The 18,023-nt window shown below is 44.0% G+C and overlaps 1 protein-coding gene across 1 annotated transcript in view; it reads left to right on the forward strand.

Moving 5' to 3' along the window:
• Nucleotides 1-18,023, forward strand: part of LOC139452426 (uncharacterized) — a 147,266-nt gene that overhangs the window by 25,658 nt on the left and 103,585 nt on the right. The window contains exon 2 of the mRNA XM_071233899.1: nucleotides 9,839-9,952. Coding sequence (XP_071090000.1) covers nucleotides 9,839-9,952 — 114 coding nt within the window. The remainder of the gene's footprint in view (nucleotides 1-9,838; nucleotides 9,953-18,023) is intronic.

Below are 18,023 nucleotides of genomic sequence, written 5' to 3' on the forward strand. Positions count from 1 at the left end.
GTTTGCTGTTGACTGTCACTGTCTGGAAACGGATCATATTCATGATTTGGTGTAGACTGTCACTGTCTGGACACGGATCAGGTCCTAAGTTAGCTATAGACTGTCACTGTCTGGACACTTATCAAGTCCATAGTTTGCTGTAGACTGTCACTGTCTGGACACGGATCACGTCTATAGTTTGCTTTAGGGTGTCACTGTCTGGACACGGATCGTGCCCGTTGTTTGCTGTAGACTGTCACTGTCTGGACACGGATCATATTTATGGTTTGGTGTAGACTGCCACTGTCTGGACACGGATCAAGTCCAAAGTGTGCTGTAGACTGTCACTGTCTGGAGACCGATTAAGTCAATAGTTTGCTGTAGACTGTCACTGCCAGGACACGGATCAAGTCTATAGTTTCCTGTAGACTGTCACTGTCTGGACACGGATCAGGTCCTTAGTTAGCTGTAGACTGTCACTGTCTGGACACGGATCAAGTCAATAGTTTGCTGTATGGTATCATGGTCTGGTCACGGATCGTGCCCGTTGTTTGCTGTAGACTGTCACTGACTTGACACGGATCAGGTCCTAAGTTAGCTATAGACTGTCACTGTCTGGACACGGATCAAGTCCACAGTTTTCTGTAGACTGTCACTGTCTAGACACGGATCACGTCCTTAGTTTGCTGTAGACTCTCACTTCCTGTACACGGATGAAGTCCATAGATAGCTGTAGAACGTCACTGTCTGGACAAGGATCAAGTCCATAGTTTCCTGTAGACTGTCACTGTCTGGAAACGGATCATATTCATGATTTGGTGTAGACTGCCACTGTCTGGACACGGATCAAGTCCAAAGTTTGTCGTAGACTGTCACTGCCTGGACACGGATCAAGTCTATGGTTTGCTGTAGACTGCCACTGTCTGGAATCCGATCAAGTCCATAGTTTGCTGTAGACTCTCACTGCCTGTACACGGATGAAGTCCATAGATAGCTGTAGAACGTCACTGTCTGGGCAAGGATCAAGTCCATAGTTTGCTGTTGACTGTCACTGTCTAGATACGGATCAAGTCTATAGTTTGCTGTTGACTGTCACTGTCTGGACACGGATCATATTCATGGTTTGGTGTAGACTTCACTGTCTGGACACGGATCAAGTCCACATTTTCCTGTAGACTGTCACTGCCTGGACACGGATCAAGTCCATAGTTTCCTGTAGACTGTCACTGTCTAGACACGGATCATATTCATGGCTTGGTGTAAACTGCCACTGTCTGGACACGTATAATATTCATGGTTTGCTGTAGACTGTCACTGTCTGGATACGGATCAAGTCCATAGTTTGCTGTAGACTGTCACTGTCTGGACACCGATCAAGTCCATAGTTTCCTGTAGACTGTCACTGTCAGGACACGGATCGTCCCCGTTGTTTGCTCTAGACTGTCACTGCCTGGACACGGATCAAGTCTATGGTTTGCTGTAGACTGCCACTGTCTGGAATCCGATCAAGTCCATAGTTTGCTGTAGACTGTCACTGTCTGGACACGGATCAGGTCCTAAGTTAGCTGTAGACTGTCACTGCCTGGACACTTATCAAGTCCATAGTTTGCTGTACACTGTCACTGTCTGGACACAGATCACGTCTATAGTTTGCTGTAGGGTGTCACTGTCTGGACACGGATCATATTCATGGTTTGGTGTAGACTGCCACTGTCTGGACACGGATCAAGTCCAAAGTTTGTTGTAGACTGTCACTGCCTGGACACGGATCAAGTCTATGGTTTGCTGTAGACTGCCACTGTCTGGAATCCGATCAAGTCCGTAGTTTGCTGTAGGCTCTCACTGCCTGTACACGGATGAAGTCCATAGATAGCTGTAGAACGTCACTGTCTGGGCAAGGATCAAGTCCATAGTTTGCTGTTGACTGTCACTGTCTGGAAACGGATCATATTCATGATTTGGTGTAGACTGTCACTGTCTGGAGACGGATCAGGTCCTAAGTTAGCTGTAGACTGTCACTGTCTGGACACTTATCAAGTCCATAGTTTGCTGTAGACTGTCACTGTCTGGACACGGATCACGTCTATAGTTTGCTGTAGGGTGTCACTGTCAGGACACGGATCGTGCCCGTTGTTTGCTGTAGACTGTCACTGTCTGGACACGGATCATATTTATGGTTTGGTGTAGACTGCCACTGTCTGGACACGGATCAAGTCCAAAGTGTGCTGTAGACTGTCACTGTCTGGAGACCGATCAAGTCAATAGTTTGCTGTAGACTGTCACAGCCAGGACACGGATCAAGTCTATAGTTTCCTGTAGACTGTCACTGTCTGGACACGGATCAGGTCCTTAGTTAGCTGTAGACTGTCACTGTCTGGACACGGATCAAGTCAATAGTTTGCTGTATGGTATCATGGTCTGGTCACGGATCGTGCCCGTTGTTTGCTGTAGACTGTCACTGACTTGACACGGATCAGGTCCTAAGTTAGCTATAGACTGTCACTGTCTGGACACGGATCAAGTCCACAGTTTTCTGTAGACTGTCACTGTCTAGACACGGATCACGTCCTTAGTTTGCTGTAGACTCTCACTGCCTGTACACGGATGAAGTCCATAGATAGCTGTAGAACGTCACTGTCTGGACAAGGATCAAGTCCATAGTTTCCAGTAGACTGTCACTGTCTGGAAACGGATCATATTCATGATTTGGTGTAGACTGCCACTGTCTGGACACGGATCAAGTCCAAAGTTTGTCGTAGACTGTCACTGCCTGGACACGGATCAAGTCTATGGTTTGCTGTAGACTGCCACTGTCTGGAATCCGATCAAGTCCATAGTTTGCTGTAGACTCTCACTGCCTGTACACGGATGAAGTCCATAGATAGCTGTAGAACGTCACTGTCTGGGCAAGGATCAAGTCCATAGTTTGCTGTTGACTGTCACTGTCTAGATACGGATCAAGTCTATAGTTTGCTGTTGACTGTCACTGTCTGGACACGGATCATATTCATGGTTTGCTGTAGACTTCACTGTCTGGACACGGATCAAGTCCACATTTTCCTGTAGACTGTCACTGCCTGGACACGGATCAAGTCCATAGTTTCCTGTAGACTGTCACTGTCTAGACACGGATCATATTCATGGCTTGGTGTAAACTGCCACTGTCTGGACACGTATAATATTCATGGTTTGCTGTAGACTGTCACTGTCTGGACACGGATCAAGTCCATAGTTTGCTGTAGACTGTCACTGTCTGGACACCGATCAAGTCAATAGTTTCCTGTAGACTGTCACTGTCAGGACACGGATCGTCCCCGTTGTTTGCTCTAGACTGTCACTGCCTGGACACGGATCAAGTCTATGGTTTGCTGTAGACTGCCACTGTCTGGAATCCGATCAAGTCCATAGTTTGCTGTAGACTGTCACTGTCTGGACACGGATCAGGTCCTAAGTTAGCTGTAGACTGTCACTGACTGGACACTTATCAAGTCCATAGTTTGCTGTACACTGTCACTGTCTGGACACAGATCACGTCTATAGTTTGCTGTAGGGTGTCACTGTCTGGACACGGATCATATTCATGGTTTGGTGTAGACTGCCACTGTCTGGACACGGATCAAGTCCAAAGTTTGTTGTAGACTGTCACTGCCTGGACACGGATCAAGTCTATGGTTTGCTGTAGACTGCCACTGTCTGGAATCCGATCAAGTCAATAGTTTGCTGTAGGCTCTCACTGCCTGTACACGGATGAAGTCCATAGATAGCTGTAGAACGTCACTGTCTGGGCAAGGATCAAGTCCATAGTTTGCTGTTGACTGTCACTGTCTGGAAACGGATCATATTCATGATTTGGTGTAGACTGTCACTGTCTGGACACGGATCAGGTCCTAAGTTAGCTGTAGACTGTCACTGTCTGGACACTTATCAAGTCCATAGTTTGCTGTAGACTGTCACTGTCTGGACACGGATCACATCTATAGTTTGCTGTAGGGTGTCACTGTCTGGACACGGATCGTGCCCGTTGTTTGCTGTAGACTGTCACTGTCTGGACACGGATCATATTTATGGTTTGGTGTAGACTGCCACTGTCTGGACACGGATCAAGTCCAAAGTGTGCTGTAGACTGTCACTGTCTGGAGACCGATCAAGTCAATAGTTTGCTATAGACTGTCACAGCCAGGACACGGATCAAGTCTATAGTTTCCTGTAGACTGTCACTGTCTGGACACGGATCAGGTCCTTAGTTAGCTGTAGACTGTCACTGTCTGGACACGGATCAAGTCAATAGTTTGCTGTATGGTATCATGGTCTGGTCACGGATCGTGCCCGTTGTTTGCTGTAGACTGTCACTGACTTGACACGGATCCCGTCCACAGTTTGCTGTAGACTGTCACTGTCTGGACACGGATCAAGTCCACAGTTTTCTGTAGACTGTCACTGTCTAGACACGGATCACGTCCTTAGTTTGCTGTAGACTCTCACTGCCTGTACACGGATGAAGTCCATAGATAGCTGTAGAACGTCACTGTCTGGACAAGGATCAAGTCCATAGTTTCCAGTAGACTGTCACTGTCTGGAAACGGATCATATTCATGATTTGGTGTAGACTGCCACTGTCTGGACACGGATCAAGTCCAAAGTTTGTCGTAGACTGTCACTGCCTGGACACGGATCAAGTCTATGGTTTGCTGTAGACTGCCACTGTCTGGAATCCGATCAAGTCCATAGTTTGCTGTAGACTCTCACTGCCTGTACACGGATGAAGTCCATAGATAGCTGTAGAACGTCACTGTCTGGGCAAGGATCAAGTCCATAGTTTGCTGTTGACTGTCACTGTCTGGAAACGGATCATATTCATGATTTCCTGTAGACTGTCACTGACTGGACACGGATCACGTCCACAGTTTGCTGTAGACTGTCACTGTCTGGACACGGATCAAGTCTATAGATTGCTGTAGACTGTCACTGTCTGGACACGGATCAAGTCTATAGTTTGCTGTAGACTGTCACTGTCTGGACACGGATCATATTCATGATTTCCTGTAGACTGTCACTGTTTGGACACGGATCCCGTCTTAAGTTTGCTGTAGACTGTCACTGCCTGCACACGGATCAAGTCCATACTTTTCTGTAGACTGCCACTGTCTGGACACGGATCAAGTCCATAGTTTGCTGTTGACTGTCACTGTCTGGAAACGGATCATATTCATGATTTGGTGTAGACTGTCACTGTCTGGACATGGATCGTTCCCGTAGTTTGCTGTAGGCTGTCGAGCCCATAGCTTTCTGTAGACTGTCACTGTCTAGACACGGATCAATTTCATGGTTTGCTGCAGACTGTCACTCTCTGGACACGCATCAAGTCCATAGTTTGCTGTAGACTGTCACTGTCTGGACACGGATCAGGTCCTTAGTTAGCTGTAGACTGTCACTGCCTGGACACGGATCAAGTCCATAGTTTGCTGTAGACTGTCACTGTCTGGACACGGATCAAGTCCATAGTTTCCTGTAGACTGTCACTGTCTGGACACGGATCAAGTTTATAGTTTTCTGTAAACTGTCACTGTCTGGACACGGATCACGTCCAAAGTTTGCTGTAGACTGTCACTGTCTAGATATGGATCAAGTCTATAGTTTGCTGTTGACTGTCACTGTCTTGACACGGATCATATTCATGGTTTGTTGTAGACTTCACTGTCTGGACACGGATCAAGTCCACATTTTCCTGTAGACTGTCACTGTCTGGACACGGATCACGTCCTTAGTTTGCTGTGGACTGTCACTGCCTGGACACGGATCAAGTCCATAGTTAGCTGTAGACTGTCACTGTCTGGACACGGATCAAGTCCATAGTTTCCTATAGACTGTCACTGTCTAGACACGGATCATATTCATGGCTTGGTGTAAACTTTCACTATCTGGACACGTATCATATTCATGGTTTGCTGTAGACTGTCACTGTCTGGACACGGATCAAGTCCATAGTTTGCTGTAGACTGTCACTGTCTAGACACCGATCAAGTCCATAGTTTCCTGTAGACTGTCACTGTCAGGACACGGATCGTCCCCGTTGTTTGCTCTAGAGTGTCACTGCCTGGACACGGATCAAGTCTATGGTTTGCTGTAGACTGCCACTGTCTGGAATCCGATCAAGTCCATAGTTTGCTGTAGACTGTCACGGTCTGGACACGGATCAGGTCCTAAGTTAGCTGTAGACTGTCACTGACTGGACACTTATCAATCCATAGTTTGCTGTACACTGTCACTGTCTGGACACGGATCACGTCTATAGTTTGCTGTAGGGTGTCACTGTCTGGACACGGATCGTGCCCGTTGTTTGCTGTAGACTGTCACTGTCTGGACACGGATCATATTCATGGTTTGGTGTAGACTGCCACTGTCTGGACACGGATCAAGTCCAAAGTTTGCTGTAGACTGATACTGTCTGGACACCGATCAAGTCAATAGTTTGCTGTAGACTGTCACTGCCAGGACACGGATCAAGTCTATAGTTTCCTGTAGACTGTCACTCTCTGGACACGGATCAAGTCCATAGTTTGCTGTAGACTGTCACTGTCTGGACACGGATCAGGTCCTTAGTTAGCTGTAGACTGTCACAGTCTGGACACGGATCAAGTCAATAGTTTGCTGTAGGGTATCATGGTCTGGACACGGATCGTGCCCGTTGTTTGCTGTAGACTGTCACTCTCTGGACACGTATCAAGTCCATACTTTCCTGTAGACGGTCATTGTCTGGACACGGGTCAAGTCCATAGTTTCCTGTAGACGGTCACTGTCTGGACACGGATCAAGTCCATAGTTTCCTGTAGACGGTCACTGTCTTGACGCGGATCATATTCATGGTTTGGTGTAGACTGTCACTGTCTTGACACGGATCACGTCCTTAGTTTCCTGTAGGCTGTCACTGTCTAGATACGGTTCAAGTCCATAGTTTCCTGTAGACTGTCACTCTCTCGACACGGATCACGTCCATACTTTCCTGTAGACTGTCACTCTCTGGATACGGATCATCTTCATTGTTTGCTGTAAACTGTCAATGTCTGGACACGGATCAAGTCCATAGTTTCCTGTAGACTGTCACTGTCTGGACACGGATCAAGGCTATAGTTTTCTTTAGACTGTCACTGTCTGGACACGGATCACGTCCAAAGTTTGCTGTAGACTGTCACTGTCTAGATATGGATCAAGTCTATAGTTTGCTGTTGACTGTCACTGTCTGGACACGGATCATATTCATGGTTTGCTGTAGACTTCACTGTCTGGACACGGATCAAGTCCACATTTTCCTGTAGACTGTCACTGTCTGGACATGGATCACGTCCTTAGTTTGCTGTAGACTGTCACTGCCTTGACACGGATCAAGTCCATAGTTAGCTGTATACTGTCACTGTCTGGACACGGATCAAGTCCATAGTTTCCTATAGACTGTCACTGTCTAGACACGGATCATATTCATGGTTTGGTGTAAACTGCCACTGTCTGGACACGTATCATATTCATGGTTTGCTGTAGACTGTCACTGTCTGGACACGGATCAAGTCCATAGTTTGCTGTAGACTGTCACTGTCTAGACACCGATCAAGTCCATAGTTTCCTGTAGACTGTCACTGTCAGGACACGGATCGTCCCCGTTGTTTGCTCTAGACTGTCACTGTCTGGACACGGATCATATTCATGGTTTGCTGCCGACTGTCACTCTCTGGAAACGGATCACGTCCATAGTTTGCTGTAGACCGTCATTGTCTAGATACGGATCAAGTCCATAGTTTGCTGTAGACTGTCACTGTCTTGACACGGATCAAGTCTATAGTTTCCTGTAGCCTATCACTGTCTGGACACGGATCAAGTACATAGTTTCCTGTAGACTGTCACTGTCTGGACATGGATCGTTCCCGTAGTTTGCTGTAGGCTGTCGAGCCCATAGCTTTCTGTAGACTGTCACTGTCTAGACACGGATCAATTTCATGGTTTACTGCAGACTGTCACTCTCTGGAAACGGATCGACACCATAGTTTGCTATAAACTATGTGGTGTTAGTGGCATACCACAGACACAGGCCAATTCACTGACGTAAGAGACAACATACCTTGCAACTCTGCCTGTGTGGTGTCAATTGTATACCACAGAGACATGGTCCATTTCAATGTCGTGAGAGACAACATACCTTGCAACTATCTCTCTGTGTTGTCAATGGTATACCACAAAGACACAGGCCAATGCACTGACGTGAGATAAACAAACCTTGCATCTCTATCTGTGTGGTGTCGTGTAGAACAGAGACACAGGCCAATTCACTGACGTGAGATAAACGGCCTACCTTTAGAATACAGTACCACAAACTTTTCAAACACGTGATCATACCCTATGACGTAATTTGTAGTATTTTGTTGCCAGTCAAACCAGCGAAACAATGCATGAGTGTGCATAAGCTCCTCTCAGTGATCTATTATCTCTACACGAAATGTCATTGAATACGCCAAGCGCTGTGGAGAGTTTTGAATATTTGTTTACTGAATATAGCCTGCGGCGGCGCATTTTATAGCAAGCGCTAGTTTACGAAAGCACTTTTATTTTTTATATATTTTTTATTTCGTTTTTCTCGTAATTCAAGTGGCTAAAAGGGTTATAAATGGGAACTAATATACATATATTATTTTTTCGGTGCATTAATTTTCATTATTATGCACAAGAATGTAGTTTGTTAGGGATATTTAGTGGTGCTGAACACATCTAAATGTCGCCAGTGTTAGGGTAGGTTATCCCGAACTCTATCCTTAACCCTTGGATCCCCTTTACGATCAATCACCCCTTTACGATCATTAGGGTTAGGGGCTAGGTACTCGTTTAGTGGCTATTGTAAATTATATAGCGGCTCCTTATATTCTTCCCACAAAAACGTTGAGTAAAAAGGATGAAATGGTTTTGTGTCGAACATTTTGGCTACTGGAAACTGTCCTGGAACATTCACACAAGCCACTTTCACCGGCTGATGCATCTTAGTCTTGCAAGTTCTGAAATAACTACGTCACAGTCACTTCAAACAACTTTATTGGGACCTTACATCTATCAAAAGTGAAAAGGCTTACTATCACGGTTTTTTAACTCTTTGTGTTCCGATAAGGGCTCCCAAGTTGGCCAACGCCTAGCCCAAGTGGTATTCGTTCACTGTAAATCATTCCCGAGTACACAGGCACGTAAGATAAGGCTTTGTACCCTTTCAGGATCTTCAGCTCACTGTTAGTGATTGTTTGGTCAGATTAGATGTGAATTAAGAAATTGCATTTAATATTGATACGGATTTGCTCCATATGCCTGTTTTGTCCAACCTGTCTCTTTCACAAGCAGGTACTTGTACATCACAGAATCGATCAGAGTCTTATTGGTGACAGTTGAGTGTAATATATAATAACGGGCGGGTCTGGTACACGATACAGATAGTATTTGCCGTGAAATAGATTACAATATTATCATCGTACAGTCACGTTAGAAAGCGATATATCTTTCAAAAGAAAATAGAAGGTATGCATCGATTTCTGAGTTAAATAAAAAAGTATACTGGATGTATTATCATATTGAAATATCACACAGACGACATAAACCAGTAGTTACATAGTGAATTTTAAGAAACTCTGTGTGTTTCATTTGACTCAAATGTTGTTTATTTGCTGTTGTTAGAATGGTTGAGCCTTCAACGGATTACGCATGAAAGCCATTTTGCAATTTGTAAAATAGAACACGTACTGCTTCGTTGATTGCATTCATGGATAGGTTTTGTATGGTCTTTCCTTCTTGTTAAATGTTGTAGGAAATTCTATTTCCTAGTATTTTACTTCAACAGAGTGCGACGTCCCACAAGGGATGCAGAGTGAGGGTATTCAAGACATGGCACTGGCCGTGTCGTCTGCAGCCGTTGGGAAACCCAAACAACATGCTCGATATGGCTGCTGTCAGAGTGAGTGTTTCTGTATATAGTTCTAGATATGGCTGCTGTCAGAGTGAGTGTTTCTGTATATAGTTCTAGATGTAGCTGCTGTCAGAGTGAGTGTTCCTGTATATAGTTCTACATGTGGCTGCTGTCAGAGTGAGTGTTTCTGTATATAGTTCTAGATGTGGCTGCTGTCAGAGTGAGTGTTTCTGTATATAGTTCTACATGTGGCTGCTGTCAGAGTGAGTGTTTCTGTATATAGTTCTAGATGTGGCTGCTGTCAGAGTGAGTGTTTCTGTATATAGTTCTACATGTGGCTGCTGTCAGAGTGAGTGTTTCTGTATATAGTGCTAGATGTGGCTGCTGTCAGAGTGAGTGTTTCTGTATATAGTTCTACATATGGCTGCTGTCAGAGTGAGTGTTCCTGTATATAGTTCTACATATGGCTGCTGTCAGAGTGAGTGTTTCTGTATATAGTTCTAGATGTGGCTGCTGTCAGAGTGAGTGTTTCTGTATATAGTTCTACATGTGGCTGCTGTCAGAGTGAGTGTTTCTGTATATAGTTCTATATGTGGCTGCTGTCAGAGTGAGTGTTCCTGTATATAGTTTTACATGTGGCTGCTGTCAGAGTGAGTGTTCCTGTATATAGTTCTACATATGGCTGCTGTCAGAGTGAGTGTTCCTGTATATAGTTTTACATGTGGCTGCTGTCAGAGTGAGTGTTCCTGTATATAGTTCTACATGTGGCTGCTGTCAGAGTGAGTGTTTCTGTATATAGTGCTAGATGTGGCTGCTGTCAGAGTGAGTGTTTCTGTATATAGTTCTACATATGGCTGCTGTCAGAGTGAGTGTTCCTGTATATAGTTCTACATATGGCTGCTGTCAGAGTGAGTGTTTCTGTATATAGTTCTAGATGTGGCTGCTGTCAGAGTGAGTGTTTCTGTATATAGTTCTACATGTGGCTGCTGTCAGAGTGAGTGTTTCTGTATATAGTTCTATATGTGGCTGCTGTCAGAGTGAGTGTTCCTGTATATAGTTTTACATGTGGCTGCTGTCAGAGTGAGTGTTCCTGTATATAGTTCTACATATGGCTGCTGTCAGAGTGAGTGTTCCTGTATATAGTTCTACATATGGCTGCTGTCAGAGTGAGTGTTCCTGTATATAGTTCTATATGTGGCTGCTGTCAGAGTGAGTGTTTCTGTATATAGTTCTAGATGTGGCTGCTGTCAGAGTGAGTGTTCCTGTATATAGTTCTACATGTGGCTGCTGTCAGAGTGAGTGTTCCTGTATATAGTTCTATATGTGGCTGCTGTCAGAGTGAGTGTTCCTGTATATAGTTCTACATATGGCTGCTGTCAGAGTGAGTGTTCCTGTATATAGTTCTACATATGGCTGCTGTCAGAGTGAGTGTTTCTGTATATAGTTCTATATGTGGCTGCTGTCAGAGTGAGTGTTCCTGTATATAGTTTTACATGTGGCTGCTGTCAGAGTGAGTGTTCCTGTATATAGTTCTACATATGGCTGCTGTCAGAGTGAGTGTTCCTGTATATAGTTCTACATATGGCTGCTGTCAGAGTGAGTGTTTCTGTATATAGTTCTATATGTGGCTGCTGTCAGAGTGAGTGTTCCTGTATATAGTTTTACATGTGGCTGCTGTCAGAGTGAGTGTTCCTGTATATAGTTCTACATATGGCTGCTGTCAGAGTGAGTGTTCCTGTATATAGTTCTACATGTGGCTGCTGTCAGAGTGAGTGTTCCTGTATATAGTTTTACATGTGGCTGCTGTCAGAGTGAGTGTTCCTGTATATAGTTCTAGATGTGGCTGCTGTCAGAGTGAGTGTTTCTGTATATAGTTCTACATGTGGCTGCTGTCAGAGTGAGTGTTCCTGTATATAGTTCTATATGTGGCTGCTGTCAGAGTGAGTGTTCCTGTATATAGTTCTACATGTGGCTGCTGTCAGAGTGAGTGTTCCTGTATATAGTGCTAGATGTGGCTGCTGTCAGAGTGAGTGTTCCTGTATATAGTGCTAGATGTGGCTGCTGTCAGAGTGAGTGTTTCTGTATATAGTTCTACATGTGGCTGCTGTCAGAGTGAGTGTTCCTGTATATAGTTCTACATATGGCTGCTGTCAGAGTGAGTGTTTCTGTATATAGTTCTACATATGGCTGCTGTCAGAGTGAGTGTTCCTGTATATAGTTCTAGATGTGGCTGCTGTCAGAGTGAGTGTTTCTGTATATAGTTCTAGATGTGGCTGCTGTCAGAGTGAGTGTTCCTGTATATAGTTCTAGATGTGGCTGCTGTCAGAGTGAGTGTTCCTGTATATAGTTCTACATATGGCTGCTGTCAGAGTGAGTGTTTCTGTATATAGTTCTACATGTGGCTGCTGTCAGAGTGAGTGTTTCTGTATATAGTTCTAGATGTGGCTGCTGTCAGAGTGAGTGTTCCTGTATATAGTTCTAGATGTGGCTGCTGTCAGAGTGAGTGTTCCTGTATATAGTTCTACATATGGCTGCTGTCAGAGTGAGTGTTTCTGTATATAGTTCTACATGTGGCTGCTGTCAGAGTGAGTGTTTCTGTATATAGTTCTAGATATGGCTGCTGTCAGAGTGAGTGTTCCTGTATATAGTTCTACATATGGCTGCTGTCAGAGTGAGTGTTCCTGTATATAGTTTTACATATGGCTGCTGTCAGAGTGAGTGTTCCTGTATATAGTTCTACATATGGCTGCTGTCAGAGTGAGTGTTCCTGTATATAGTTCTACATATGGCTGCTGTCAGAGTGAGTGTTTCTGTATATAGTTCTATATGTGGCTGCTGTCAGAGTGAGTGTTCCTGTATATAGTTCTACATGTGGCTGCTGTCAGAGTGAGTGTTTCTGTATATAGTTCTACATGTGGCTGCTGTCAGAGTGAGTGTTCCTGTATATAGTGCTAGATGTGGCTGCTGTCAGAGTGAGTGTTCCTGTATATAGTTCTACATATGGCTGCTGTCAGAGTGAGTGTTTCTGTATATAGTTCTACATGTGGCTGCTGTCAGAGTGAGTGTTTCTGTATATAGTTCTACATGTGGCTGCTGTCAGAGTGAGTGTTTCTGTATATAGTTCTAGATGTGGCTGCTGTCAGAGTGAGTGTTTCTGTATATAGTTCTACATATGGCTGCTGTCAGAGTGAGTGTTTCTGTATATAGTTCTACATATGGCTGCTGTCAGAGTGAGTGTTCCTGTATATAGTTCTAGATGTGGCTGCTGTCAGAGTGAGTGTTCCTGTATATAGTTCTACATATGGCTGCTGTCAGAGTGAGTGTTTCTGTATATAGTTCTACATATGGCTGCTGTCAGAGTGAGTGTTCCTGTATATAGTGCTAGATGTGGCTGCTGTCAGAGTGAGTGTTTCTGTATATAGTTCTACATGTGGCTGCTGTCAGAGTGAGTGTTTCTGTATATAGTTCTATATGTGGCTGCTGTCAGAGTGAGTGTTCCTGTATATAGTGCTAGATGTGGCTGCTGTCAGAGTGAGTGTTTCTGTATATAGTTCTACATATGGCTGCTGTCAGAGTGAGTGTTTCTGTATATAGTTCTACATGTGGCTGCTGTCAGAGTGAGTGTTCCTGTATATAGTTCTACATATGGCTGCTGTCAGAGTGAGTGTTTCTGTATATAGTTCTACATATGGCTGCTGTCAGAGTGAGTGTTTCTGTATATAGTTCTAGATGTGGCTGCTGTCAGAGTGAGTGTTCCTGTATATAGTTCTATATGTGGCTGCTGTCAGAGTGAGTGTTCCTGTATATAGTGCTAGATGTGGCTGCTGTCAGAGTGAGTGTTTCTGTATATAGTTCTACATGTGGCTGCTGTCAGAGTGAGTGTTTCTGTATATAGTTCTAGATGTGGCTGCTGTCAGAGTGAGTGTTCCTGTATATAGTTCTACATGTGGCTGCTGTCAGAGTGAGTGTTCCTGTATATAGTTCTACATGTGGCTGCTGTCAGAGTGAGTGTTTCTGTATATAGTTCTATATGTGGCTGCTGTCAGAGTGAGTGTTTCTGTATATAGTTCTAGATGTGGCTGCTGTCAGAGTGAGTGTTCCTGTATATAGTTCTAGATGTGGCTGCTGTCAGAGTGAGTGTTCCTGTATATAGTTCTACATATGGCTGCTGTCAGAGTGAGTGTTTCTGTATATAGTTCTACATATGGCTGCTGTCAGAGTGAGTGTTCCTGTATATAGTTCTATATGTGGCTGCTGTCAGAGTGAGTGTTCCTGTATATAGTTCTAGATGTGGCTGCTGTCAGAGTGAGTGTTCCTGTATATAGTTCTACATATGGCTGCTGTCAGAGTGAGTGTTTCTGTATATAGTTCTAGATGTGGCTGCTGTCAGAGTGAGTGTTCCTGTATATAGTTCTAGATGTGGCTGCTGTCAGAGTGAGTGTTCCTGTATATAGTTCTACATATGGCTGCTGTCAGAGTGAGTGTTCCTGTATATAGTTCTACATATGGCTGCTGTCAGAGTGAGTGTTTCTGTATATAGTTCTACATATGGCTGCTGTCAGAGTGAGTGTTCCTGTATATAGTTCTACATGTGGCTGCTGTCAGAGTGAGTGTTCCTGTATATAGTTCTAGATGTGGCTGCTGTCAGAGTGAGTGTTTCTGTATATAGTTCTACATGTGGCTGCTGTCAGAGTGAGTGTTCCTGTATATAGTTCTACATGTGGCTGCTGTCAGAGTGAGTGTTCCTGTATATAGTTCTACATATGGCTGCTGTCAGAGTGAGTGTTCCTGTATATAGTTCTACATATGGCTGCTGTCAGAGTGAGTGTTTCTGTATATAGTTTTACATATGGCTGCTGTCAGAGTGAGTGTTCCTGTATATAGTTCTAGATGTGGCTGCTGTCAGAGTGAGTGTTCCTGTATATAGTTCTTCATATGGCTGCTGTCAGAGTGAGTGTTTCTGTATATAGTTCTACATATGGCTGCTGTCAGAGTGAGTGTTCCTGTATATAGTTCTACATATGGCTGCTGTCAGAGTGAGTGTTTCTGTATATAGTTCTACATATGGCTGCTGTCAGAGTGAGTGTTCCTGTATATAGTTCTAGATGTGGCTGCTGTCAGAGTGAGTGTTTCTGTATATAGTTCTATATGTGGCTGCTGTCAGAGTGAGTGTTCCTGTATATAGTTCTACATATGGCTGCTGTCAGAGTGAGTGTTTCTGTATATAGTTCTACATGTGGCTGCTGTCAGAGTGAGTGTTCCTGTATATAGTTCTACATGTGGCTGCTGTCAGAGTGAGTGTTTCTGTATATAGTTCTAGATGTGGCTGCTGTCAGAGTGAGTGTTCCTGTATATAGTTCTACATGTGGCTGCTGTCAGAGTGAGTGTTTCTGTATATAGTTCTATATGTGGCTGCTGTCAGAGTGAGTGTTCCTGTATATAGTTCTACATATGGCTGCTGTCAGAGTGAGTGTTTCTGTATATAGTTCTACATATGGCTGCTGTCAGAGTGAGTGTTTCTGTATATAGTTCTACATATGGCTGCTGTCAGAGTGAGTGTTTCTGTATATAGTTCTATATGTGGCTGCTGTCAGAGTGAGTGTTCCTGTATATAGTTCTACATATGGCTGCTGTCAGAGTGAGTGTTTCTGTATATAGTTCTACATGTGGCTGCTGTCAGAGTGAGTGTTTCTGTATATAGTTCTAGATGTGGCTGCTGTCAGAGTGAGTGTTCCTGTATATAGTTCTAGATGTGGCTGCTGTCAGAGTGAGTGTTTCTGTATATAGTTCTAGATGTGGCTGCTGTCAGAGTGAGTGTTTCTGTATATAGTTCTACATGTGGCTGCTGTCAGAGTGAGTGTTTCTGTATATAGTTCTAGATGTGGCTGCTGTCAGAGTGAGTGTTTCTGTATATAGTTCTAGATGTGGCTGCTGTCAGAGTGAGTGTTCCTGTATATAGTTCTAGATGTGGCTGCTGTCAGAGTGAGTGTTTCTGTATATAGTTCTACATGTGGCTGCTGTCAGAGTGAGTGTTTCTGTATATAGTTCTAGATGTGGCTGCTGTCAGAGTGAGTGTTCCTGTATATAGTTCTAGATGTGGCTGCTGTCAGAGTGAGTGTTCCTGTATATAGTTCTACATGTGGCTGCTGTCAGAGTGAGTGTTTCTGTATATAGTTCTAGATGTGGCTGCTGTCAGAGTGAGTGTTCCTGTATATAGTTCTACATATGGCTGCTGTCAGAGTGAGTGTTCCTGTATATAGTTCTACATATGGCTGCTGTCAGAGTGAGTGTTTCTGTATATAGTTCTAGATGTGGCTGCTGTCAGAGTGAGTGTTCCTGTATATAGTTCTAGATGTGGCTGCTGTCAGAGTGAGTGTTCCTGTATATAGTTCTACATGTGGCTGCTGTCAGAGTGAGTGTTTCTGTATATAGTTCTAGATGTGGCTGCTGTCAGAGTGAGTGTTCCTGTATATAGTTCTACATATGGCTGCTGTCAGAGTGAGTGTTTCTGTATATAGTTCTACATATGGCTGCTGTCAGAGTGAGTGTTTCTGTATATAGTTCTAGATGTGGCTGCTGTCAGAGTGAGTGTTCCTGTATATAGTTCTACATATGGCTGCTGTCAGAGTGAGTGTTTCTGTATATAGTTCTACATATGGCTGCTGTCAGAGTGAGTGTTCCTGTATATAGTTCTATATGTGGCTGCTGTCAGAGTGAGTGTTCCTGTATATAGTTCTACATGTGGCTGCTGTCAGAGTGAGTGTTCCTGTATATAGTTCTACATATGGCTGCTGTCAGAGTGAGTGTTTCTGTATATAGTTCTAGATGTGGCTGCTGTCAGAGTGAGTGTTCCTGTATATAGTTCTACATATGGCTGCTGTCAGAGTGAGTGTTTCTGTATATAGTTCTACATATGGCTGCTGTCAGAGTGAGTGTTCCTGTATATAGTTCTACATATGGCTGCTGTCAGAGTGAGTGTTTCTGTATATAGTTCTACATGTGGCTGCTGTCAGAGTGAGTGTTTCTGTATATAGTTCTATATGTGGCTGCTGTCAGAGTGAGTGTTCCTGTATATAGTTCTACATATGGCTGCTGTCAGAATGAGTGTTTCTGTATATAGTTCTAGATGTGGCTGCTGTCAGAGTGAGTGTTCCTGTATATAGTTCTACATATGGCTGCTGTCAGAGTGAGTGTTTCTGTATATAGTTCTACATATGGCTGCTGTCAGAGTGAGTGTTCCTGTATATAGTTCTACATATGGCTGCTGTCAGAGTGAGTGTTTCTGTATATAGTTCTACATGTGGCTGCTGTCAGAGTGAGTGTTTCTGTATATAGTTCTATATGTGGCTGCTGTCAGAGTGAGTGTTCCTGTATATAGTGCTAGATGTGGCTGCTGTCAGAGTGAGTGTTTCTGTATATAGTTCTACATGTGGCTGCTGTCAGAGTGAGTGTTCCTGTATATAGTTCTACATATGGCTGCTGTCAGAGTGAGTGTTTCTGTATATAGTTCTACATATGGCTGCTGTCAGAGTGAGTGTTCCTGTATATAGTTCTACATATGGCTGCTGTCAGAGTGAGTGTTCCTGTATATAGTTCTAGATGTGGCTGCTGTCAGAGTGAGTGTTTCTGTATATAGTTCTAGATATGGCTGCTGTCAGAGTGAGTGTTCCTGTATATAGTTCTACATATGGCTGCTGTCAGAGTGAGTGTTTCTGTATATAGTTCTACATGTGGCTGCTGTCAGAGTGAGTGTTTCTGTATATAGTTCTACATATGGCTGCTGTCAGAGTGAGTGTTTCTGTATATAGTTCTATATGTGGCTGCTGTCAGAGTGAGTGTTCCTGTATATAGTTCTAGATGTGGCTGCTGTCAGAGTGAGTGTTCCTGTATATAGTTCTACATATGGCTGCTGTCAGAGTGAGTGTTTCTGTATATAGTTCTATATGTGGCTGCTGTCAGAGTGAGTGTTCCTGTATATAGTGCTAGATGTGGCTGCTGTCAGAGTGAGTGTTCCTGTATATAGTTCTAGATGTGGCTGCTGTCAGAGTGAGTGTTCCTGTATATAGTTCTACATGTGGCTGCTGTCAGAGTGAGTGTTTCTGTATATAGTTCTAGATGT

This window comes from Haliotis cracherodii, unplaced genomic scaffold (genome assembly GCF_022045235.1).
Source record: "Haliotis cracherodii isolate W230 unplaced genomic scaffold, xgHalCrac1.p SCAF_9, whole genome shotgun sequence".
Classification (NCBI taxonomy): Eukaryota; Metazoa; Mollusca; class Gastropoda; order Lepetellida; family Haliotidae; genus Haliotis; species Haliotis cracherodii.